We start from the raw sequence: 23,932 nt of genomic DNA, 5'->3' as shown, positions 1-23,932 counted from the left end.
ATTTAACCTACAATACAAGTTCAGGAATATGAGTCATGTTTTATTAAGGGGATAGTTCACACAAAAATGAAAATTACATAATAATTACATCATAACTGATTCTGCCTCGTGTGGTACAAGGCCATCTTTCTTTTGTTGAATGTAAAAAGAGGATATTTTGAAGAATGCTGGTTGATGCTATACACTTCCATAGTAGGAAAATATTACCAGTGTTGGGTAAGTTACTTTAAAAAAGTAATAGATTACAAATTATGATCACTACTGGAAAATTGTAATCTGATTACATTATTAATTACTCCATGTAAAAAGTAATCAGATTACTAGCATGTGCAAAATGCGCTCCATTGGAAATAACAAACTTGCGCATGCAAAAATCGATATGTGAACGGCCCCATAAGCAGCTACGCTTTTCTTCACATTCAGGAGATACATTCACTCCCGATCGGCACAAAAACCCAATTTAGTCTGTTTAGTCTGAGTTGGAGCACTGTGGTTTTGGTCAACGGTGTACGTCTTGGTGACAAGTATTGTCATAGAATGCTTTCTGTTCAGGTGCTTGAACTAGTCAACCCATTCTGAAAACCTACATCTATATACATTTCTGGAGGCCGCGATATACGTCCCAGGAAGTACATATTTTTGCAGTTTTTGTTTTCGCGAATCCACAAGAGGCCGCTGTATCCACAAGAGGTACACTTTTTGAGATCTAAAATTTCTCTCGCGAGTGCCATTCGCGCCTGCTGTTCACGTAAACCCACCAGAGGCCGCTGTTGACTGACTGTTTGACTGACTGTTTGACTGACTGACTGACCAATCAACTGACCCACCCACCTCCCACCCTAAACCTAACCAATTTTATCGATTGACCCGCCCAGCCACTTTCCAAAACCCAACTAACAATTTTCAAAGGCAATCAAGAAAAAGAAAAGCCCTCGTCTGATTTTTACCTTGTTTCAGAGTTTAACACAATCTCCCTGTTATTTACTTGTTTATTTTATTTTTTGGCTTCTTTTTTTCTCTTACCTGCTTTCTAGAACCGTTCTTCACCGGACTCAGACCTCATCGTCGTGGTCATCTCCTCTCTGCGTTTCAAGTCCGCTGACGTACATGACGAGCTAATGGGACAAACTGGTTAAAGCGGGAAAGTCGTCCACACTGAGGTAAGCGTCAGCACGAAAATGAATGCCGCCATACTACCCTGTATCGTTCGTTTAAAAAAATGAAATGCAGCCCTACGTACCTCTGGCTACATAATTTGCGGTCTCCAGAAAAGTATATAAGACTACGTTTTCAGAATGAGCCTATGTTGCAACTAGTTGCAGGTCATGTTCAAAGCAGCCGAAAGTTGTTTAGAGACTGGACATAGACTGATTTTCACAGAAATATTTTTGTTTTAATGCTCAATGAAATCAAAGTAATGTCTGTAATTCCACTTGAAGAAGCAGCCACTCTTGTCGCATTCTCCAGCAATTTAAAAGCGCATGCTTATTAATTGACATTGCAGCAGAAAACGTGATTTAAAATAAGCATTTTTTTTCTTCTAAGGACTATATTGTAATGTAAGTACGCAGTTACATTGACTTTAGTAACTGTAATCAAACTACACAAATTTAAAATGTAATTTGTTAAATTAGAAAACAGTTAGGCGTTACTGTGGAACGCGTTATACCCAACTTAGAATATCACTATGGAAGTCAACAGGAGCCAGCTACCAGCATTCTTCAACACATCTTCTTTTATGTTCAACAGAAGAAAAGAACCTCAAATAGCATTTGAACAAGTGAAGGGTGAGTAAATGATGACAGAATTGTCATTTTTACGTGAACTATCCCTTTAATCATCTGAAACATGCTGTGACTTATATTCCAAAGTGAAATCTACAGTCCAATTAGCATCAAGCACTCAGAATGTGCAATGTGCACATATCATTACCGGTGCTGAATGATGAAGTCATGTGAAGCCATGTGTGTAGTTTCAGTTTGCTCCAAGTAATTAATTTAGGCCTGATGTTCATAATAAATCTATAATGTGAATTGCACTATAATTTCTTTTTGTTTCATACATACAGTATATAGACTTTTTCATAGCATTGTTTTGGTTCTTCACATATCAAAAAATACTATAGTAATTTATAGTAAATACTATAATGTTTTTGAAACGTATTATAGTAGAGTCATTGAATTAATCTGTTATGGTAATTTTGTAATTGATGTGGTACTAAAATAACTATAGAAATCTTAACCCAATTCCCAATAGTGTGGTTTTCTATAAGTATAGGATATATTATACTACAATAAACCATAGCTTACTGTAATACAAACTAATGTATACTACATGTATTTATCATAGATTATCAGTTCATTATAGTTATATCATAGATTACCAGTTCATTATAGTGCTGTAGCATTCATTCATCAACTGTTGTAAATAGTATATAGATAGTACAATATGCTTTACTATAATATGGTTAAAAAACAGTATTTACTATAAAATATAACAGTATTTTATTTCTATGTGGGTTAATGCTGTTAAATTTAAAGGGTTTATTGTGGAAGGGGGAAACTATATTGTCATTTGCTACCAGGAATCCTATTTAAAATGACTTCTGATTAGAATAAAACAGAACCCTGTTTACATGCAAAATTAAGATGCGTTTTGTCAATCTGATCACAAATGGACAATGCTGAATAGAGGTGTAAATGGTGTCTAAACTGTTTTGAACTTGTCTTCTATTGACCATATTCAGATATAGTTGAAACAGCATAATTCTTAAACATTATAAGATGTGTTGTTAAAGGGATAGTTCACCCCAAAAAAGTAATCCTGTCATCATTTACTCACCCTTCACTTGTTCAAAACCTGTTTGAGTTTCTTTTATTCGTTGAACACAAATGAAGATATTTTAAAGAATGCTGGAAGCTTGCATCCATTGAATTGCATAGAATTTTTTGTACCATGGAAGTCAATCGGTGCCAGCAACCAGCATTCTTCAAATTATCTTCTGTGTTCAACAGAAAAAAGAAACCCATAAAGGTTTAAAACCACATGAGGGAGAATAAATGAGGTCATTTTCTTTTAAATTTTTGGGTGAACTATCCCCAAGTTAAGGACGGGACACACCAAGCTGACTGCTGGCCATTGGGCAGTGTCGGTGAGAGTCTGTTGCTTTGGTCTGTCATCACACTCACATCAGAGGGAGTTTGAGAGAGAAAGATGAAAGAGAGAACTCTGATTGGCTGTTCAGCTACGAATCAGAGCACAACAACAAAACTGAAGTGACGAAACTAAGTACATGATGCAAATCAAGAGGGAACACAAAGAAGCCATCTATCATTTTGTTGCCTTAATAAAATATTTGCAAACAATATAGATATCAGCTTATCAGACATTTGATTATGGTTTGTATATGTGCAGCACTAGTTAAGTTTTCTCAATGTGGAATGACAATACAGATACTACCATCTCCAGGTATGGAAAGATACATCCTCTCACTCAGGCTTGGGATGTATACATTCTTGTTTCAGTTGGCTGTCGTTTATTCTGGACTGTTCCCACACAGCTTTTTGGACCAAACAGAACCGACGAGAGGTGAGAACACAGTTAGTTTTAGTCATTGCTAGTTCTTTGACATCAGCTTTGTGTGTCCCGGGCCTTATGAGTCCCTCATCTGCTTTTGATCCAATTGACCAAAATGCTTCATAACCTCCTGGGGCTTAAGTGTCTACATACTTGGACAGCACATATTAGCTCTTAAGTGGCTATTTAAAATACTTTGAATGTTTTATATTTTGTTACAGACATACAGTGTCATCCTGCAACTGTTTTGCAGCATATGAAATGTCCCAAACACTATTTTTAACTGTCAAAAATGGGCCAAAAATTTTGTTTTTACTCTCTGAAAGTCAATGCAAGTTAAAAAAAAAAAAACTATGTTAAATATTATTTTTAAGAAAAGTCAGGAAAAAGTGTTTTATGCAAATTTGGACCATGAGTCCACATATATGGACATAATTTTTCTATAAAAGTACATCGTATCAAAAGATGACACTTTTAGACATTTTTATTCTAATTAGGTTGCAATAAGTCCAAATAGCAAAGAGAAATTAAAAATGCATTTAAAAAAAAACCCTTGGGCCTTAAGAGGTTAATATCAGTTGTAAAGTATAATCAGGTACAGTATGACTCCAGGAAATACAATGCAAGTAAATAATTTCCTTCACTTCTGACACTCTGAAGTGTTTTTGGCAGAAAGTCTTAATTAGCTGCTTAATTTCAAACGTGACTGTAAATTCAGGGGTTTCTACCATACATAAATGAAGAGATGAGTCACATGAGCTTTCATCTTGCCAAAAACACTCTCACAGTCACTTTAATCATTAAAAACTGCATAATTTAAAGCAGGTTTCTAATCTGAATCCCTGGTGGTGTGGCATCACATCTAGCCGATAGTATGCAGAAGTTTCCTGAAAACTGTCAGTCTTCCCGAGAGAGAAGTTACAGAGAAAGGCTGAGCTCACAGAGCAGGGATACTTGGGGAACATTTTTAGAAAATGCTGGATTGCCAGAGGCCAGTGAATAAAATGACCCAGCAGAGTAGGATCTAATCTACAGCAACCAATATGTGGAATATTTGTAAGACCACCCTCACATTCAACACTTTCCCTTGCATCATAACACTTTCATCAGTTTTAATGAATCGCAAGACTTGACTAAACTAAACAAGTTTTACAATAGAACCAAAGAACAGATTTTAAAAGTATTAGCTGAGCATGGTGCACCAAACAAACAACTATCAACATGTTTCACATGTGCCATGTGGCAAGGAATATACAAAATATGCAGTAGCTGGGCATTCAAGCTGTAAAAATAATTACTGTGGGAAAATAAAAAATAGGGTATTTTGATGATCCCTCTCACACATTTTGTTGATTTTAAGTTACACTGCAACTACATGTCAACTAATTCTCATTAGAGTATAAGTAGACTGGGGTTAGGGTTACAGTTAGCATAAGCTGACATGAACTTGCAAAGTTTCTTAAATTCAGGACAATGTCTGTTGGTGGAGCAGTGTCAGCAGATAGTCTACTAGGACTCTTATGAGAATTAGATGCCATTCATTAATTCATTCTTTCATTTTCCTTCGGCTTAGTCCCTTTTTTTTCAGGGGTCGCCACAGTCGAGGAACCGCTAACTATTCTGGCATATGTTTTACATAGCGGATGCCCTTCTAGGTGCAACCCAGGACTGAAAGATACACTCATAAATCCATACACGCTCACATTCACATTCACACACACACTCATACACTACGGACAGTTTTGTTTACCCAATTCACTTAAACCACATGTCTTTGGACTGTGGGGAAAACCGTAGCACCTGGAAGAAACCCAGGTGAACATGGGGAGAACATGCAAACTACATATAGAAATGCCAACATTGCCCGGGACTTGACCAGTGACCATCTTGCTGTGAGGCGACAGTGCTAATACTGAGCCACGGTGCCGCCTAGATGACATTTAGTCGCAATGCAATATAGTCAACAAAATGCTCAAAAGGGACCATCAAAATAAAGTGCTTCCAAAAAGAATAACAATAACTGTTTTTTTTTTTTTTTTTTTTTTTCAATTTGCACTTAGGAGCAAAATCTGCCTTTAAACTTTTAAGAATAAAGATTTGACATTTACATCACATAATTTTTTGGTCACATTACAGTATATATAATTGCAAATATAAACAATGTTTGTTCAAAAATCTGCTCAAAATATCAGGCATGCTGGATATTGTCGAACTTAAAGGACAATACTACAATACCACAATATTTGTTGTGAAATACATTTTCTGTTCTTATTTTTATTACTATTATTATTATTATTATTATTATTATTATTATTATTACTACTACTTTCAGTCAGATTGAATACCGCCCAATGTATGATTTTTAAAATGAAGAAATTTCCATATGGATTTTTATATATGTTTATAACTATGCATTGCATTCTATGATGAAGAAAAGATCTAGATTGAATGTAAAGTGTAATGGAAATGTATTATTATTTATTTATTCATTTACAGTGTAGCATTAACTTGTCCAACTGTTGAACTATTCGCTTGAATGCTTGAACAATTTGCATGAATTCTAATTTAGATTCTTTTCTCATTTTGGCATCTCAAGTATTTACTCATTTCAAATCATTTATTTACTCAATTTAACATCTAAATTAAACCCCTTATACTTATTTATAGGTCATTATTTTGGGTGCTCTTTCACAAAAAATTTTATTACACCCAAAAGTATATTAAAGGTATTAGCTGACTTTGTGCATCATGCACCAAACAAGCAACTTTCAATATGCTTCACATGTGCCTTGTGGCATGGAAATGACAAATTATTGCTGGGCATCCAAGCAGTAACAATAATTGCTGTGGGATTGAAATATAACAACAGGGTGCACTTTGTTTATATTTTTATTTAAATTTATTTTCAGTCATATTGAATACTGTCTAATGTATGTTTTTAAAATGAAGGGATTTTCATATGGATTTTTATATATGTTTATAATTATGCATTGCATTTTATGATGAACAAAATATCTAAATTAAATGTAAAGTGTAATGGAAATGTATTATTATTATTTATTTATTTACAGTGTAACATTAACTTGTCCAAGTGTTGAACTATTCGCTTGAAAACTTTAAGAATTTGCAAGAATAATAATGTATATATTTTTTGTCATTTTTGGCATCTCAAGCATTTAAAATTTCTAATAATTTATTTACTCAATTTACATCTAAATAAAACATCTAATACTTATTTACATGTCATTATTTATTTAATCCTTTCAGCTTCTTTTTCACTGAAGCTCTTTCGACATCCAGCATAACTTTTGTGCTTCATCTCTATTTTCTTCATCTTCATCGCTCTCATAGAGGCCTGTGTGTCCTCTGGGAAACTTTTGACAATTGCAGTGGCTCTAATGTGTGAACGACTGAACAGAAGACTGTTATTATCACCTGACTTCCCTTTATAGGGTCATTCAGAGGAACTCCTCATCCTAGAAGAGTGAGTTTCAAAGCTTTAGGGTCAGCAGGGATGGAAATGGACTTAATTATTGTCGAAACTCCTTTTTTTCTTCTGCCTCTTCACAACTCCCTCTGTTACTCATTTTGCAGGCCCCTTTTTTATGTAAAATCTGTATTATAATTCATAAAGCATTTTAAATTAAAATAACATTGGCTAACGTCAAACTGCTGCGCTTATATCCTTTGAGGTGTCAGTCAAATCAGGCCTCGGCGGTATTGAGCAACCTTTCATACGCTTTTCATGAAACGGCGCGCAAACAAACACACTCACCATTGACTTCCTGCGAACCAGCGTCTGTGAAGAGGGAGCTCATGATCTCCTCGAAGTTGCAGCCAGGCTCAGCGGTGTGAGGGTCCTGTGAGACGTGGCGGAGCATTGTCTTCAGCACGTCGTCCAGAGACGCCTCATCTTCGTGGAGGAGGATACTGGCCCGCTCCAGAAAGCCATCCAGATCTCTGTGAGCACGGATTTCTTCCTCGAAGTTCATCAGCTTGACGTACTGTGAGAACGATATGTTAATATATATTTATAGTCACACTTTACAGTAAGATTGTATTATTTAATGTTAGTTTACCAGCATGGCCCACGTCACACTTTGAGCTAGACTTTACTGTAGGGATGTAGGGATGAAAGGGATGGTAAGAGAACAGTGGGATGAAGGGGAAGGGGAGTAAGAAGATGACTGGTGAACAGGTAGGTAGGTGATCGGGCGTCCTACTATGCCCAGAGACTCAGAGTGAGGGTACTATCTCTGTAATAGTTCGGCAGAGTGATTGGACCCCCTGATTCAACCAACATGTAGTGAAGAGGGTTATATGATTGTGGATGGGAAGAAAGGAAATGGAGGGAGGGAGGGTGGATTCAAATGAACGAGAAAAACAGTGCTAGTAGAATGGTCTTCCTTAAATAAGTTTAAGGGAGTAGGTGATTGGTTAAGGAGACAAAGTGAGGCGTGGTTCTGCCACTGAAGCTTTATTAACACTTTAACTCCATTTAATGTATTTGCTAACATAAACAAAAAATGCATAATACATTTATTATAGTATTGATTCATCTTCGTTAACAATAATTAATGAAAATAAAACTTACGTTAACTCACAGTGCATTAACAGTGCTAACAAAGCATGAATATGGATACTAATATTGCATTTATAAATGTTGAACTACTTTATGATTATTAAATGCAGTACAAGTATAGTTTATAATTAGTTTTTTTTAGTAAATATATAACTAACATTAACTAATAAAACCTTAGTGTAAGGTGTGATCATTTTTACAAATATATTCAATTTCAAAGCAGGTGAACATTATTGCATAACAATAAAAAATTCTGAAAAGTTAAGGTTTATATTATATTATATTATATTATATTATATTATATTATATTATATTATATTATATTATATTATATTATATTATATTATTATCAGACATAAATGATAAAAGTTTGTAGAGTAATGAATTTAATAATGTATAAACCACTTTCACCATATAACTTGAAATGACAAAGAATTTGGATGGTTTTGAATGAATAAATCATAAGAAGTGACAACCCTAATCTAATCATGATGTGAATTAGTGTCTATTAATATTTAACTGGATAATATTAAATATTAAGATGCAGTTTGGATTATTACACGCATACTGAAGCATGTGTGCCATTTTCTAACACAATTTCTAAAATGTCTTGATTTTTTTTATTTTTATTTTTTGTTTTGTAATTTGTTAATCAGGGTTTCTGCAGGTTTTACCAAGATAAATTTAAGACCATTATGAATTCAACTTTAGACTGTTAAAAAAGATTTAAGGCCTACAACACAATATTTCTGTAGATTTAAGACTTTTTAAGGTCTAAAATTTAGCTTTTGAGATTTAAGACATCTTAAGACTTTTAAGACCCCGCAGATACCCTGTTTAAGTTTTACATATATAAATCAAAGAAAAAAAGAACAATTTACTCAGAATTGGGCCTTATTATGGCATGTGAATAAAGTTCTACGAATTTACATATTATACATTATTTTACATTTTAAAATAGTATCACAAAACAAAATTTAAAATCAAATTGCTGATATTTCAAGGTCTTCATGACCTTAGAAATATTAATTAAAGCAATAAGGCATGGAAAATTGTCGACAGGGATGATACACAGTTTTTATGTGACACTGAAGATTTAATGGATTTAGCATCTATTTTAAATATTCATTCATTCATTTTCTTTTTGGCTTATTCCCTTTAATAATCCGGGGTTGACACAGTGGAATGAACCGCCAACTTATCCAGCACGTTTTATGCAGCGGATGCCCTTCCAGCTGCAACCCATCTCTGGGAAACATCCATACACACTCATTTACACTCATACACTACGGAAAATTTGACCTTCCCAATTCACCTATACCACATGTCTTTGGCCTGTGGGGGAAACCGGAGTACCCGGAGGGGTGAACATGCAAACTCCACACAGAAACGCCAATTGACCCAGCTAAGGCTCAAACCAGCGACCTTCTTGCTGTAAGGCGACAGCATGACCAAGTGTGTCACTGCGTCACCCCTATTTTAAATATTTTAAAGTATTTTTATTTAATTAAAAAGTGCTAGTAAATTACCAAATAAACTGCACACAAAAGTGTAATACCTAATTATTCCTGAAGTAAAAAGACTCACAAGAGTCTTTTCTTGTGAATAATTTTATAATTATATTTGAGAAATAGTTTTTTTTTAAGTTTAGTAAAGCGAATATAAATTCCATAATATTGTAATATTAAGTAAAAACCGATGATCAACATGATACAATCACAAACATTGTTGAAAATCATCTTATGTGACATACTTTTAAAGTCAAAATTCTAAAACTTCCATGTTTATTTGCAAAAAATAACCTCATATTCTTGGGCCCCAATGCATGTAGACTTAGTTATTGTGCAGACACAAGTGTGCCAGTAATTTAGATGGGCTCTATGCCAATAATATCAGCTTGGCATGTGGAATGCAATAAAAAAAAAATCTCACCCTTCGAGACGTGTTAAGCAGCACACAGCCATGGACATCAGTTTCTATAGGAAAGAGAGAACGGGAAGCCCGGGGGTGAATACTGCATGCCAAAACAACAACAGCAACCATCATAAAGCAGCTTTTAGAGTTTTAAAAACAGCTAGTTTCAGAGAAAACACTCCCATATCATAAAAGTACTTCAAAAACACCAACAGTGAACATAAAAGCCATCTGCATCCGAGAGAGCCCCTATTGTGATCTCAGCATCACAAATATCTGCTATGAAACGAGTCCCTGAACGCACAATACAACATCGCACCCACAATACTGTTTATTGGTATCCGGCAAATGCATCACGAGCATCATCTAAACTCTGAAGGGACGGGATGTTCTCTTGTCCTTTATTTGCTTAATTCGCATTTGGCATTGTCCTCAGGTTTGCAGGTTCATCCTGAACCCCTCACGTGATGCCTGCATGCTAAGTCCTCCTCCATATAGAGATTATACAAAGCAGACAGCCTTTATCAAATAGCGATCCCTCAGTCCTGTGCGCGCGGCCCGCAAGAAGAAGTCCTGCCCCTGTAAAGAGATATTCAGGCAGGATTACCACGACCCGTGCCTGACTCCTCCACTGCCTTAGCTTCAAGATTAAACAGCCCCATCGGATGGGTTTTGGGATTAAAAGGGGAAAAACTGAGAATAAAAGCACCACTTTAAAAGCACAACTTTGGGTTTTAATAAGAGGTAAGTGTATGTGTTAAACTAATAGGGTTACATAACCTCTCAAACCTTTTAACGGCTTATGTGAAACAGGTTCTTTCCTTCTCTCCACTTCTGTCACTTTTACATTTTGTCATCTGCACGTTTACACTATACATTTAATAATTGGTCGGGTCATGTTGCACTGAAATGCGGTGCAACATTAAGGCGTCCAATTAAAGCTCAGTGAGATGATGGGTATAAAACTGGAAACCACAGTATTAACATAAGATAAAAGGCGGCATTAATTGAGCTCGAACGACACTGGTGCAAACCCTGATCCGAAGAGAATTCAGCAATTAGCCAGTTATCAAAACCACATCCAATCAAACCGGCATCAATGATTTGCCGGAGGCTGGTAATAGTCAGACATATGCTCACCCCCGTGGTCTTCAGAAATGAGGAGGCGAAAGCGCCTTGTGGTGTTTACTTTTTCAGTCTAATGTAAATTCATGTCCAATTCAAGCTTGCGTAGTTGCAAATCTATCTTGCATTTTGGGAAGCAACAGAAACTGTAGTAATTTTGCTTACTGTAAATATACAATTTTTTGGAAGGTTGGTAAGATTTAATGGGGTTGGTACGATTTAAAGATTTAATGTTTTGCTTTTCAATGTAGCATTTTTTTAATCAAACACAGTAATTTTGCAAACTATTATGGCAATTTAAAAGTGTTTGTGTATGTATGTATGTATGTATGTATGTATGTACTGTATGCATGTACAGCTGAAGTCAGTATTATTAGCCCTCCTGTTTATTTTTATCCAAATTTCTGTTCAATGGAGAGGACATTTTTTCAACACATTTCTAAACATAATAGTTTTAATAACTCATTTCTAATAACTGATTTATTTTATCTTTGTTATGATGAAAGTATATAATATTTTTTAAGACACTGGTATTCAGCTTAAAGGGCAATGTAAAGGCTTTACTAGGTTAATTAGGTTAACGGTTAAAGGTCAAAAAAATATCTAGCTTAAGGGGGCTAATAATTCTGTCCTTAAAATGTCTTTAAAAAAATGTTTCAATCGCTTTTATTCTAGCTGAAATAAAGCAAATAAGACTTTCTCCGGAAGAAAAAAATATTTTCGGAAATGCAGTAACATTTTCTTGCTCTGATACACATCATTTGGGAAATATTTAAAAGAAGAAGAAAAATTGAAAGGGGGGCTAATTCTGACTTCAACTGTATGCATTTATATATGAATAAATTCGGACTTGACTATATATATATATATATATATATATATATATATATGTGTGTGTGTGTGTGTGTGTGTGTGTGTGTGTGTGTGTGTGTGTGTGTGCGTGTGTGTGTGTGTGTGTGTGTGTGTGTGTGTATATATATATACAGTCAAGTCCGGAATTATTCCTACGCCAGGCAAATTCTCACTTAAACTTACTTTTATTCAACCAGCAAGTTTTTTTTGACTGGAAATGACACAGGATTCTCCCAAAAGGTAAAGGATGAACATTTTTTAATTATATTTATGTATAATTTTGCATGTTATGATGGGAAACACTGTAAAAAGCGATCAGTTGACTTTATTTCAAAAAAGAAACCTGTTGCTTTTAAAGTGATTAATTGACTTTTCATTAACCTTTGGCTTAAATTTATTAAGTAAAATGAAGTATGTGCATAATTCTAAAAAAAAATAAGTTAAATCAAGTTAGCATGTTCAAGTAATGAATTTACTTAATTTTCAAACTTTTAAACAGAGAAGCTGAACTCCTGTCTCACATGATCTTTCAGAAATCATGTTCATATGGATCTTTGCTATGAGACAATTTCTGATGGAGAGAACATTATTTATTTGAAATAAAAATCTAATAGAAATACATGTATAATTATCTTTATAGGAATAACAAAACCTACCAAAAACCTTTCTTTCAGTTTTGTATGCATGCATAAGTTTGAGTTGCAAATATGTTAAAAGGATTATTCACCCCAAATTATCAGGAAGTACAAGTTTCAGCATGAAATAAATGGGAATGAACATATAACATCAGATGTGATAGCTTAATCGGTGTCAACTGCAGAAAGACACCCATAAAACAGCTTGTAAGCAAATCACATTCTCCTCAGGCAAGTCTTTCAGTTTATTAGCCCTTATTTTCATTATATTTTACTTTGCCTGTTAGTGACGTGCACATGCATAATATTTTTACTTGAGTGTTGATTATACTCTATTTAAACTTGATTTCCCATATGTGTTCTGCAACTGGAACCAAAGGCTTTCCTTTGAATTCTGTGAAGGGACATTATTTTGTGACATTGATTTGAAATAGCCTAAGCTTGTTTTTTGCAAGGAGCTAAATCTCATTCTTTGCTATGGTACCTCATTCTATGGAGTATATCCTATGGTTTATAGAGTATAATGACTACATTTATATCATTCGTTTTATGTTGCAATGCTTAATAAAAATGTAAAAACTCTCTCAAATAAGCCAAGTATCTAATAATTTTGGCCATTGCTGTAAAAAAAATCCTGGGCTCCACACAATGTCGTCCCAACGCAAATTAAGTTAACTTAATGTTTGTTTGTTTTTTGTTTTTTTACAATTTAAAGTTGAATGAACATAAAACAATTAAGTTATCTTCCAAAATCCCTCATGAATTGTGTTGTTTGAGCTCATTTTAAATAAGTATTTAGGACAAGCATGCTATTTTTAGTGTGGTTCTTTAAAGGTTCTTTGCACATAGAAATAATTCTATTAGAACCGTATTAACACACAAAAAAACCCTTTTTATGCTGAAATGGTGTGCCTTTAAGGTTCTTTATTTTCCAACTTTTGTTTTAAAATCTATAACTGACCTGCAGCTCATTATATTGGTTTCTAGAGTTCAACTATTAACTACTTAATCAAAAACATTTTTTTTTTTTTTGCTGTTTGTTCAAACTACTTATCTAAAATGAGCTGAATCAACACAATTCTTAAATTTTGGGACAAATTAATTGTTTTATGTTCAAACTAATTAAATTTGTAAAAAACACTAAGTTGACTTAATCAATTTGTGTTGGGATAACATGAAGGAATTGTGTTCCTAGTTTTTGCACCAATACTGTTCCTTTCTTTGTATTTTTAGTTTAACAGAACATGCATGACCAGCTATGTTTAGTTTCTGATACCTTAATAGATGTTTTTTTTAATCACCCTAATTATTACTTGGGCTTATGCATAAAAATGCACATAAAATATAAAAGTGACTGCATAACTTCACTTTTCCTTTTTATGACATTAAAGGTATCACATATAGTTAATTTAGCAAATTTTGGCCTTCATAAACAATTATTTGTACATTGTGACACTGTAACGTCAAACTCATTTGTGTTCATCAGATGCTGTGATATCTTATATTAACTACACAGAGAAAATACCACACAATTTTATAGAAATAAACTCATAAAAATGGACATAAAGTAACTTGGTTTTCATTGCATGGATATCCTGTTTAATTTTTTTTCCTTCTTTTTATTGATATTCAATTAATTATTAATGTGTTCAGCTAATAACTTGTGTAGTACTGTCATTTTTAAAAGCTTACAACTTTTTAAAAATTCTTAATTTGTATGCTGTGGGCATTAAAAAAAAAGCTTTGTACCTTAATAGAGCCTACGAGATGTAAGAACAGACAAATAATAATAGGGCTGGGCAGTATATCGAGTTCTGGGGATATATCGATATGATTCCCCAAACGCGATGCGGGATTATCCAATATCTTCCATTTCGATATGGTTTGAGGCCACACATGCACATTCTGCGCGAAACAGACAACTCCAAGGTATGCGAGTGACTTAAATGAGCTCATGCGCAAATGAATGATTCACTCCCTGAGTCATACAAAAGATTTTTATCAAGAATGACCTATCACTACACGCGACATGGAGGAACATGAAGTGCCGGTGTTGTATCAAAATTTGAATACCCGGACAAATCTGACTCCCCCTTGCGTGCATGCAAGTCATAGCGCCTTTACATTTACATTATAACACATATTGCTCTGCGTTCTGTTCTGTTATAATGATTGTTTACATTTATATGCTTAACCAGCATCTCATCACAGTACCCTGAAACAATTTTGTTACTTCTCATTTCTATAGTCTATTTGCTTTCATCTCCTTATTTAATATTAAGTAAAACAAGTTTAGTCAAAGCAAAAGAAAAAATGTAGGATTTTTTTACATGGAGTGAAAGACTTCTCTTTAGATATCTTTGATATGTGAACTGTTTAATAATTGTGCACAATACATACATGTAATTGTGTAAAAAAACATACAGCTGATTTAATTGTTGTTTATAAATCACACAACTGTGGTATACAGGATTATTTATAACAACACTGTAATTGTGACATAAAATACTGTGTTTCATATTTACATTTAATGTGGTTCTTTTCTTTCCTACAATACTTTTTGTTGTGTTACTATATAAGTGTGTTCCTTTTTTTGCTCTGACAATGTAGCTGTTTTCTTTGGTTCTGTTTACTTTGTTATTTGCACAGCAGCACATTAGTGCTGTGTATAGTGTTAAGCAGGAAAAAAAAACCTGTACTGTATTTATTTATCAAAAAATATATATAATTTGAAATGTTGTGCAACCTATAGTATTAAGCAGGAGAAAAACCTGTACTGAATTTATCAAAGATTTTGTCTAGCTGTTATTTTTTAGCACCTGTTTATTTGTAAACAGGGAGGGAAACCCTTGAATTATATTTTGCTCAAAAATTGGTTAATAAAGTTTTAATAAAGGCTTTACCTCTCAAGTAACCATTTATGGGAAAATACCAGATATATACCATATACTGTCATTCCTCCTAAAAATACTGAGATATGATTTTTTGCCCATATCGCCCAGCCCTAAATAATAATAATAATAATAATAATAATAATAATAATAATAATAATAATAATAATAATAATAATGACAATAATAATAATAATAATAATAATAATAATAATAATAATAAAATATAAACTCAATATTAACAACCTAATATTACTAAAAATAAATACTGTTATTACTAATATTTAATAAAAAAGGCCATAGAGTCAGGTCCATAAATATTGAGACATCGACACAATTCTTCTATTTTTGGTTCTTTACACCAACACAGTTGAATGAAACCAAAACAGTTTGAAATGAAAAGAAATATAAGCGCAATGTATCTGCAGACTGGCAGCTTTCATTTGAGGGTATTTGCATCCAAATCAGGTGAACAGTGTAGGAATTACAACAGTTTGCATATGCGCCTCCCACTTGTTAAGGGGCCAAAAGTAATGAGACAATTGGCTTCTCAGCTGTTCCATGGTCAGGTATGTGTTATGTGTTATATAACATCTAGTTTGTTTCATTTTAAATCCATTGTGTTGGTGCATAGAGCCAAAAATGTTAATGTCCCAATATTTATGGAAATGACTGTATATTCTGTAGCACATTCAAAGCATGGTTCTTCATAAACCTTATGAAAGGGTTCTATTTAGCACCATAAAGGGTTCTGCTATTGTTCAAAATGAAGAACGCAAATTTAGTTTTTTGAACCTAATTTTAGAACCATTAGTCCAAAAAGGGTACGATAATACATTTACATGCAAATTCTGTGAACAAACCACACCAGGTTGTGGCCATGGTAATGAATTTTTAATTCCACAGAGCTGCATGGCAGCAAAAATAAATAAATAAATAAAGCATTCAGGTGAGAGTGATCAGCCAGTCTGTATTCTCCATGCTACAGAACAAAAGAGGGTCAAGGGAGGTAAAAGTCCCGCTGCCTCCCTCTAAAACTCTATTGACTGGTTTTGGGACTGTAAAATGAGTGGTTTAGACATCATTTGATCTAATATTAGGTAATAATTATTTTATTTTCGCAAAGTGTAATTACTCCTCACCTCCCCTGCCTCACTACCAGCAATCAAACCATATTAAAAGCCCAGCGGTTTTGCTAAATAACCTGCCTGGGTGTTAGGTCCAGACAACTGCTGAAATCAGGGGAATTATCTTTTAAACCGAAATGTTTAGAGGTCGTACTTTATAAATATTCAACCACACACACATCCTATAAAAATCTGGAGTTTTGGTTTTAATCTTGACAAGTGCTGACGGCTTGCGCTCCAAGGATGACGGAACATCAGACCGGATGAGACAACGTGTGAACAAACCCCACTCGTCCTAATGTGAGCCCACCAAACGCACAGCAGGAGTCACTCACGCAAAACAGAGAAGCTAAAACAGAGCTAACTGTATCTGAGTAAACAGATGATAGAACGTTCGCTCGTCTGATTCTGGCTCACCTGTCGACTGATATTACTGAAGCTGCACTCACTTTCAGCAGCGGTGGAGCGGCAGGGCAAACACAAATCCTAATAATAGATATGTTACATCACCCGTAAGACATTATATGTTAGGTTATGCAAAATGCAGCAAAAATATATCTTTAATGGGGCTATATGGAATGGTATGTTCTCCTTATAGTCCAATTATAAAGTTGAGGTTTCTTGCACCCAAAACAGTTTTGCATGGCTGCTTTCCAGCTTCTTTCTGATCCTTATTAAACAAGATATTTTTTTGCAAGTGCACTACTAAAAATGCTATATGTGATCGTGCCAAGCGTAAGATACAAGTAATGATTAGCTAACTTCCACTAATGGTGTAATTCACTTCTGTTGTTCATCAAGAAAAAAAAACGGGAAGCAACATTTGTAAGAGAATGTAATATTTGGCTGGGTTACCAATATGCAAAGACACAGTGCACAGTGATCTTTTGACATGAGCAACTTATGATAAAAGTGTTTTCAGTGACTACGTTTACATAGACATCAGTAATCTAATTATTTGCCTTAATCTGAATAAGACAATAATATAATTAAGGTGTTTACATGAGTTACATTCGTGATCCTGTTTTACATGTTATAACACATCACCACGCTATCCACGTTTCCTCCAGAGTTTCATGTAATTTCAGGTGATTCATTTTTAAATTTGTCGACTTTAACTGCAGTTTGGCACTTTCACTTTCATTCAGGAACATTTCATGCATGCCCTCTGTGACAAACTGAGATTTTTGAGATATTCTGAGATATTCTGTTTACATGGTAGACTCCTAATCAGAGTATTGTCTTAATCCTAATAAAATCGGATTATTGGTGTCCATGTAAACATAATCAGTGTCTGTTCACAATAAATCCACATGAACTCCATCTTTGTGTGTTTTAGAGTTGCTCATAACTTGAACTTGAAAATGCAAAATGCACCAAACATCTCACGAAGTTTGAGTTACACTAATTTGTTGTCATCGAAATAAAAGCACTAAAGGGACGTTTATGTTATTTTGCTCTTTGCGTTTAACATTTAAAAGCAAAGAAAAATGTTACCTTCGTATCATTTAACTGTTATATAAAAATATTGTATCATTATAATTATAATTATGAGTTATTTGTGTGCATAAACGACAATTATTATTATTAACATCTTACTGTGATACTTATTAAACTACTATTATTTTATACACACAAAAGCATTATAGTGAATTAGTTTTTTTTGTTTTTTTTCATATTTCCTTATAGCTATAAAACATTAACACATTAATAGTAGAAAATAACAGTTTGACAATTTTTTGGTCTTTGCTATGATGACAGTGCATCATATTTTACTAGTTATTTAGCAAAGCACCAGAATTAAGTTTAAAGTGCAATTTGAATGCTTAACTAGGCTTATTAGGTTAACTAGGCAAGTTATCGGATAACAATGGTTTGTTCTGTAGCTAATCCAAAAAAAGGGGGGGTTGGGGGGGGGTGTCTAATTTTGTGTTAATTTTGAGTTTGTGTCTAATAATATTGACATTAAAAATTTTTTTAAAAAATTAAAACCGCTTTTATTCAAGCTAAATGAAAAGAAAATAATACTTTTTTGCCAAACGAAAATAATATAAAAAGGAAATACTGTGAAAATGTCCTCTGTTAAACATCACTTGGGAATTATTTTTTTAAAAATATACGGCAATACATTTTTCACCTGCAATTTACTTTTGTGTCAAAATGATGCTTTTATAGTCAGGATGCAGCATAATAGGTTCCACACTAATATCAGTGTTATATCTTATCACAATGATCAACAGATACGCGCAAATACACCTTTTTCCCACATGTACCGTACATTCATACGGGCTACATCTCAGTTTTGGAGATCCAAATAAACTTTTCAGACAGAACTAGTTTCAGCTGAGGATGTCAAGTAAATCTGGCATGCAACCATTTTAAGGATTCCCAGATAAACTGCTTGCTTTTAATTTTTTTTTAACTAATTCAGTCCTCTGAGGCTGCGGTACATTATTTTTTCTCCTCATTTATTTTGACCTTTGTTGAATACTGTAACTAAAGTTTTCTTGTTGCTCTGCCTGCTAAACCTTCATTATGGATTTGAACAACTTTCTTGATAAGATATCAGTTGTTTTTTTTCTAATACTGCTGCCATCCCATCTGAATTAAAGAAAAGAGAAAAATCAATAAACAGTAAAGTTTATAGTCAAAAACAAAAGCTATAATTTGAAAAAGGATTCCAACTGCTTCTTTGCACTGTTTAACAAATTGTTCAATGATAAAGCTGGAATGAAATCAAAAGTTAATGTTCTTTGTTATGCCCAGGGATCCGGCACCTCTGTAATCTGATTCGGCACCTCATTTTACAGATCCCCCTCCTCAACCTCCTTCACCTCTTAACTTTTGTCCGCGACACCCCTCCGCATTCCAACGGCACCCCCTTTTTACTTTCGCGTCCGCAACAACAACAACAACAACAACAACCCCCACACCCGCTTTCCACTTTCGTGAGTGACACCTCTACATCCTCAGTAACAGACAAGTATCCTTTACCCCGATCTGTTCCGGAACCTCGCAATTCACAAATTAAGCACTGGTAATTCCCTACATTTTTTTTTGTGTTATTTCAGGATCATTTAAAGTTGATGTATATCATGATAGAGAATAAAAGGACTTAAAAAAAGAATCTTAACTTCCGTTTAATGCTAATTTTAAAGAAAAAAAGAAAAATCTGCCATCAACTCACTCCTTATTGGTGCAAACCTGTTTGAGTTTCTTTCTACTGTCAAACACAAAAGAAGATATTTTGAAAAATGCTGAAAACTGGTAACCATTGACTTCAGCATAGGCCTGTGTAAGATTCTGACAAATGATGAGCTTAGATAAAATTATCACGGTATTATGACTACAGCTGTAAAATATGTTCTTTTTAAATGTTTGGGTAAAAAAACAACACCTTTTTTCCAATTGAACATAATATATTAGAAAACATTTAAAATATTTTGTAACATTAAACATGTCAGGCTAAATCATTAAAAGAAACCAATGACTTCTGCTATCTTCTCTACTTTCAAAAAACAAAGATTTTAAGAAGACATCTACTGGATATCTTTCTTTTCTTCGAATTTAATGTTAACCACTGCACTGTTCAGGTCCATAGCATGCTTTGATGTTGGTTTATAAGTGATTTGTCTTTCAAATTTTTGCTGAATCATGGACTGACCAGTAGATTTTGATCTGGACAGTCCTTTGCTGCTGTAATGATCACCAGCGATCCACCACTGGCAGATCGCTGGTGAACTACACATATCACACTAATAAACTACAATTCCCATCATGCCGTTTCACAGACACCAGTCGCTGTTCACCACTGATGACTCACACACAGCTGAATCCTGTCATCACTGATCATCTGGATTACTTATACACCACACATACACCACTTCAGGGCTGAGGCTTTGTTTGCTGTCACTGTTTGTTGTATCAAGTGTTTTTAGTTCTTTGTTTTGCCTGCTATATTTTGGACCCAAGCCATGTCTTTTTGTTGTATGCTTTTTCACCGCCAGTACTGACCAAGATTTGAATGATCTGGATGTTCCTGTTGTGCGACTGTATTGACCATAGCATGCCTGTATGACTAATCTTATTAAACTGCACTTGTATCTTTACTTTTGTTGTCCTCGACTCGCTTGCACATGTGACAGCTGCTACTGTTGCCCTAAAAAAAGTATTTAAAAGAAAACTAATAAAAAAATAAATAGAAATGAAAACATATACAGTATAGGGCTGGGCGATAAAATCTTTATCAATATTTATTGACCTAACACCATTGTCAATGTGGATAAAAAAAGATTTGGCAAGCAAAGTCCATTGTAAATGGTCAAGGAATCCACGCGCTTGCACTTGACACGTTAGAATAACAACACATGTGAAAATGAGAGCCGTGACTAGCAGCACAGAGGAGATTGTTAATAAAATAGAATGTGAGGGTGCCACCAGAGTGGTCTTTTGGTTTCTTTTCTTGTGCATCCCAGCCACTAGCACCCCATCTGAAAGATTTTTTAGCGTAGGGGTAATACAATGATTCAACTTCACAATTTGTAATGTTGCAATATGTATCTGAATAATGATGGTTAGTTCCTTTACTTGAAAGCTCAGATTTAATTATCATAATTTGTGTTGTTTACAGAGTTTGAGGTTTACTGTATCATTATTATTGACACCTTACAGATGTTGATCTACCTTAAAGTTTGCTTTGATTGTTTACTAATTACACTTCACCATTGCACACACTTTGTAACATTTTATTTATCAAGTTTAAGAGTCTCTTTAACAGTTTTGTTTATTTTATTATAAAGAGATCACTTTTTTTTAAGTTAAATAAAAAAACACTTATATTCCTAAATGTATTGTTTAAAATATTCAATAATTATCTATATCGAATGATATGAAACATGATATTGTGATTTTTTTTTTTTTGCAACATCGCCCAGCCCTAATACAGTATACCACAGGAATGGTATATAACAGAAACTGTCAGCACTTTTCCAAACCATGGTAAACCCTAAAACAGGTTATCGTCCCATGCCTACATTGGCTTCCATCATATTTTCTACCCACAATATCTTTTAATGTCTACCAGTTTCCACCATTTTTCTAAATATTTTCTAAATAATTTAGGTGATGAGTATTGTAAAATTTGGGCAAATTATCCCTTTAATATATTGGGAATCAACTGTTATGGTTGCTTATTTTGCATTCTGCATGCGTTGCATGCTAAACAGTAAATTAAAATTGATATGTCAAAGTTTTTTTTCAATTGTCACCTTGGATTACATTTACCACTGAGACTGAGGACAGAAAGAGGAGAAGCAGGGCAACTTTGTGTGGTTTTGAGTGACAACAGGTGACCTGCCACGGTGTGTGGGTTTGGTGAGGGAGCCACGACATAATCACAGCACACCTGAGACTGTTGCCGTAGCAACAAGTGACCCGCTAACCTGAGCATCTCCAGAGCTAATCAACAGCTCCGGGTCTAACTGGCATCCCACCCTGAACCCGATCGCAAACACACACACTCGCTGACCTGGCCCTCCTTGGTGTGTCTGGCTGCCGTAGAGATGAATGTCATCTCCTGATGGGATGGGAGAGTCCTGGCCCTCCTCTCGCTCCTCGCTCCCCTCCTCGTGTTCTTCTCTCTCCCTCTGTTCTAAGAGGAGACACACACACACAAAACAGCCTCAGTCTGGATGCACCATTTCATGTAACCGTTTTACACACACAGATTTTACCAATTCAAATAATAATTATATACATATTCAAACAAACCAACAGCAGTGTTTAGTTGTCCTGTCTATTTGTATATTTTTGCGTCTTTCTAAAGATTTCTTTTTGTAATGTCTATTTGATGCTTTTCTCATTTAACAACATAATGGCTTTATTTTCATTTTGGTGGTAATTCAATTTTTCCTTTAAGTAGTTTGGTATCTTAAATGTATATTAATTATTGAAATATGTGACCCTGGATCACGATACTTGGTCATATTTTTCACAAGGTTATTTTAGGAAAAAATTATTATTATTACTATTATTCCTTCATTTCATTCACTTATTTTCATTCGGCTTGGTCTTTTTATTCATCAGGGGTCGCCACAGCGGAATGAACCGCCAACTTATCCAGCATATGCTTTACACACATAGCCGATTTAGTTTATTCAATTCACTTATAGCGCATCTCTTTGGACTGTGGGAGAAACCGGAGCACCCAGAGGAAACCCATGCGAACCCGGGGAAAAAATGCACACAGAACTCCACACAGAAATGCCAACTGACCCAGCCAGGACTTGAACCAGCAACGTTCTTGCTGTGAGGCAACAGTACTAACAACTGGGCCACCATATCGTCCTTTTATTATTATTATTATTGTTATTATTTCACTGCTCACTGAAAAAAAGTCCAAATTATAGATTGCTAGTTTAAGCCAAAAATCATTCAAATATTAAATAAAGATAATTTTCCAGGAAGACATTTTGTAAATTCCTTTCTGTAACTCCATTAAAATCATTTTGTTTAATAAATTCACATTTAGTAATATGCATGCTTAGAACTTAATTGGCACAACTTTAAAGACTTTTTTTAATAAAAAATATTTAACCCCCAGATTTCAGATTTTCAGAGTATCTCCATTAAATACTGCCCTATATCCTATCAAACAATACATCAGAGGATACATTTATTTTGCTTTTAGATGATGTACAAATCTGAATTTAAAAAAATTGACACGAATTAAAATCTAATTAAAAAAGAATAAAAAATCTACAGGAACCAATCTTTTATCCTGTAATACTGAAAATATTGTGAGCAAATTTTATGCTAAAATGCTTGCAGAAAAGCAAAAAGAGCTGTAAGTTTTTCATTCTTTCTTACTTTTTCACAGTGTTGTCCACTATATAATATAATTATTAATATTGTTCAAATTCATTGGATAACAGTGGTTTGCTGTGTAGCCAATCAAAAAAATGTATATTAACATTATACATTTTGGGGGAAAGTGGGGGGTGGGGGGGGGGGGGGGGGGGGGGGTTAATAATATTGAAAAAAATTTAAACTGTTTTTATTCAAGTTAGATGAAATAAAAAAAAAACTTTTTTTTTTCCAAAAGAAAATAATATTAAAGGAAATACAGTGAAAATGTCCTCTATTATACATCATTTGGAAAAAAAAGGTTTAAAAATATGCGCCAATAAATTTTTCCACCTGAAATTTACTATTGGGTGAAAATGATACTAT

The 23,932-nt window shown here is 34.2% G+C and overlaps 1 protein-coding gene across 1 annotated transcript in view; it reads right to left on the bottom strand.

Annotated features, from left to right (window-relative positions):
- The window catches only part of slc4a11 (solute carrier family 4 member 11), a 157,003-nt gene that overhangs the window by 87,751 nt on the left and 45,320 nt on the right, over positions 1-23,932 (bottom strand). The window contains 3 exon segments of the mRNA XM_056470817.1: positions 7,352-7,580; positions 10,091-10,134; positions 22,230-22,352. Coding sequence (XP_056326792.1) covers positions 7,352-7,580; positions 10,091-10,134; positions 22,230-22,352 — 396 coding nt within the window.

Source organism: Danio aesculapii, chromosome 13, assembly GCF_903798145.1.
Source record: "Danio aesculapii chromosome 13, fDanAes4.1, whole genome shotgun sequence".
Lineage (NCBI taxonomy): Eukaryota > Metazoa > Chordata > Actinopteri > Cypriniformes > Danionidae > Danio > Danio aesculapii.
This window is presented reverse-complemented; position numbering and strand designations above follow the sequence as displayed.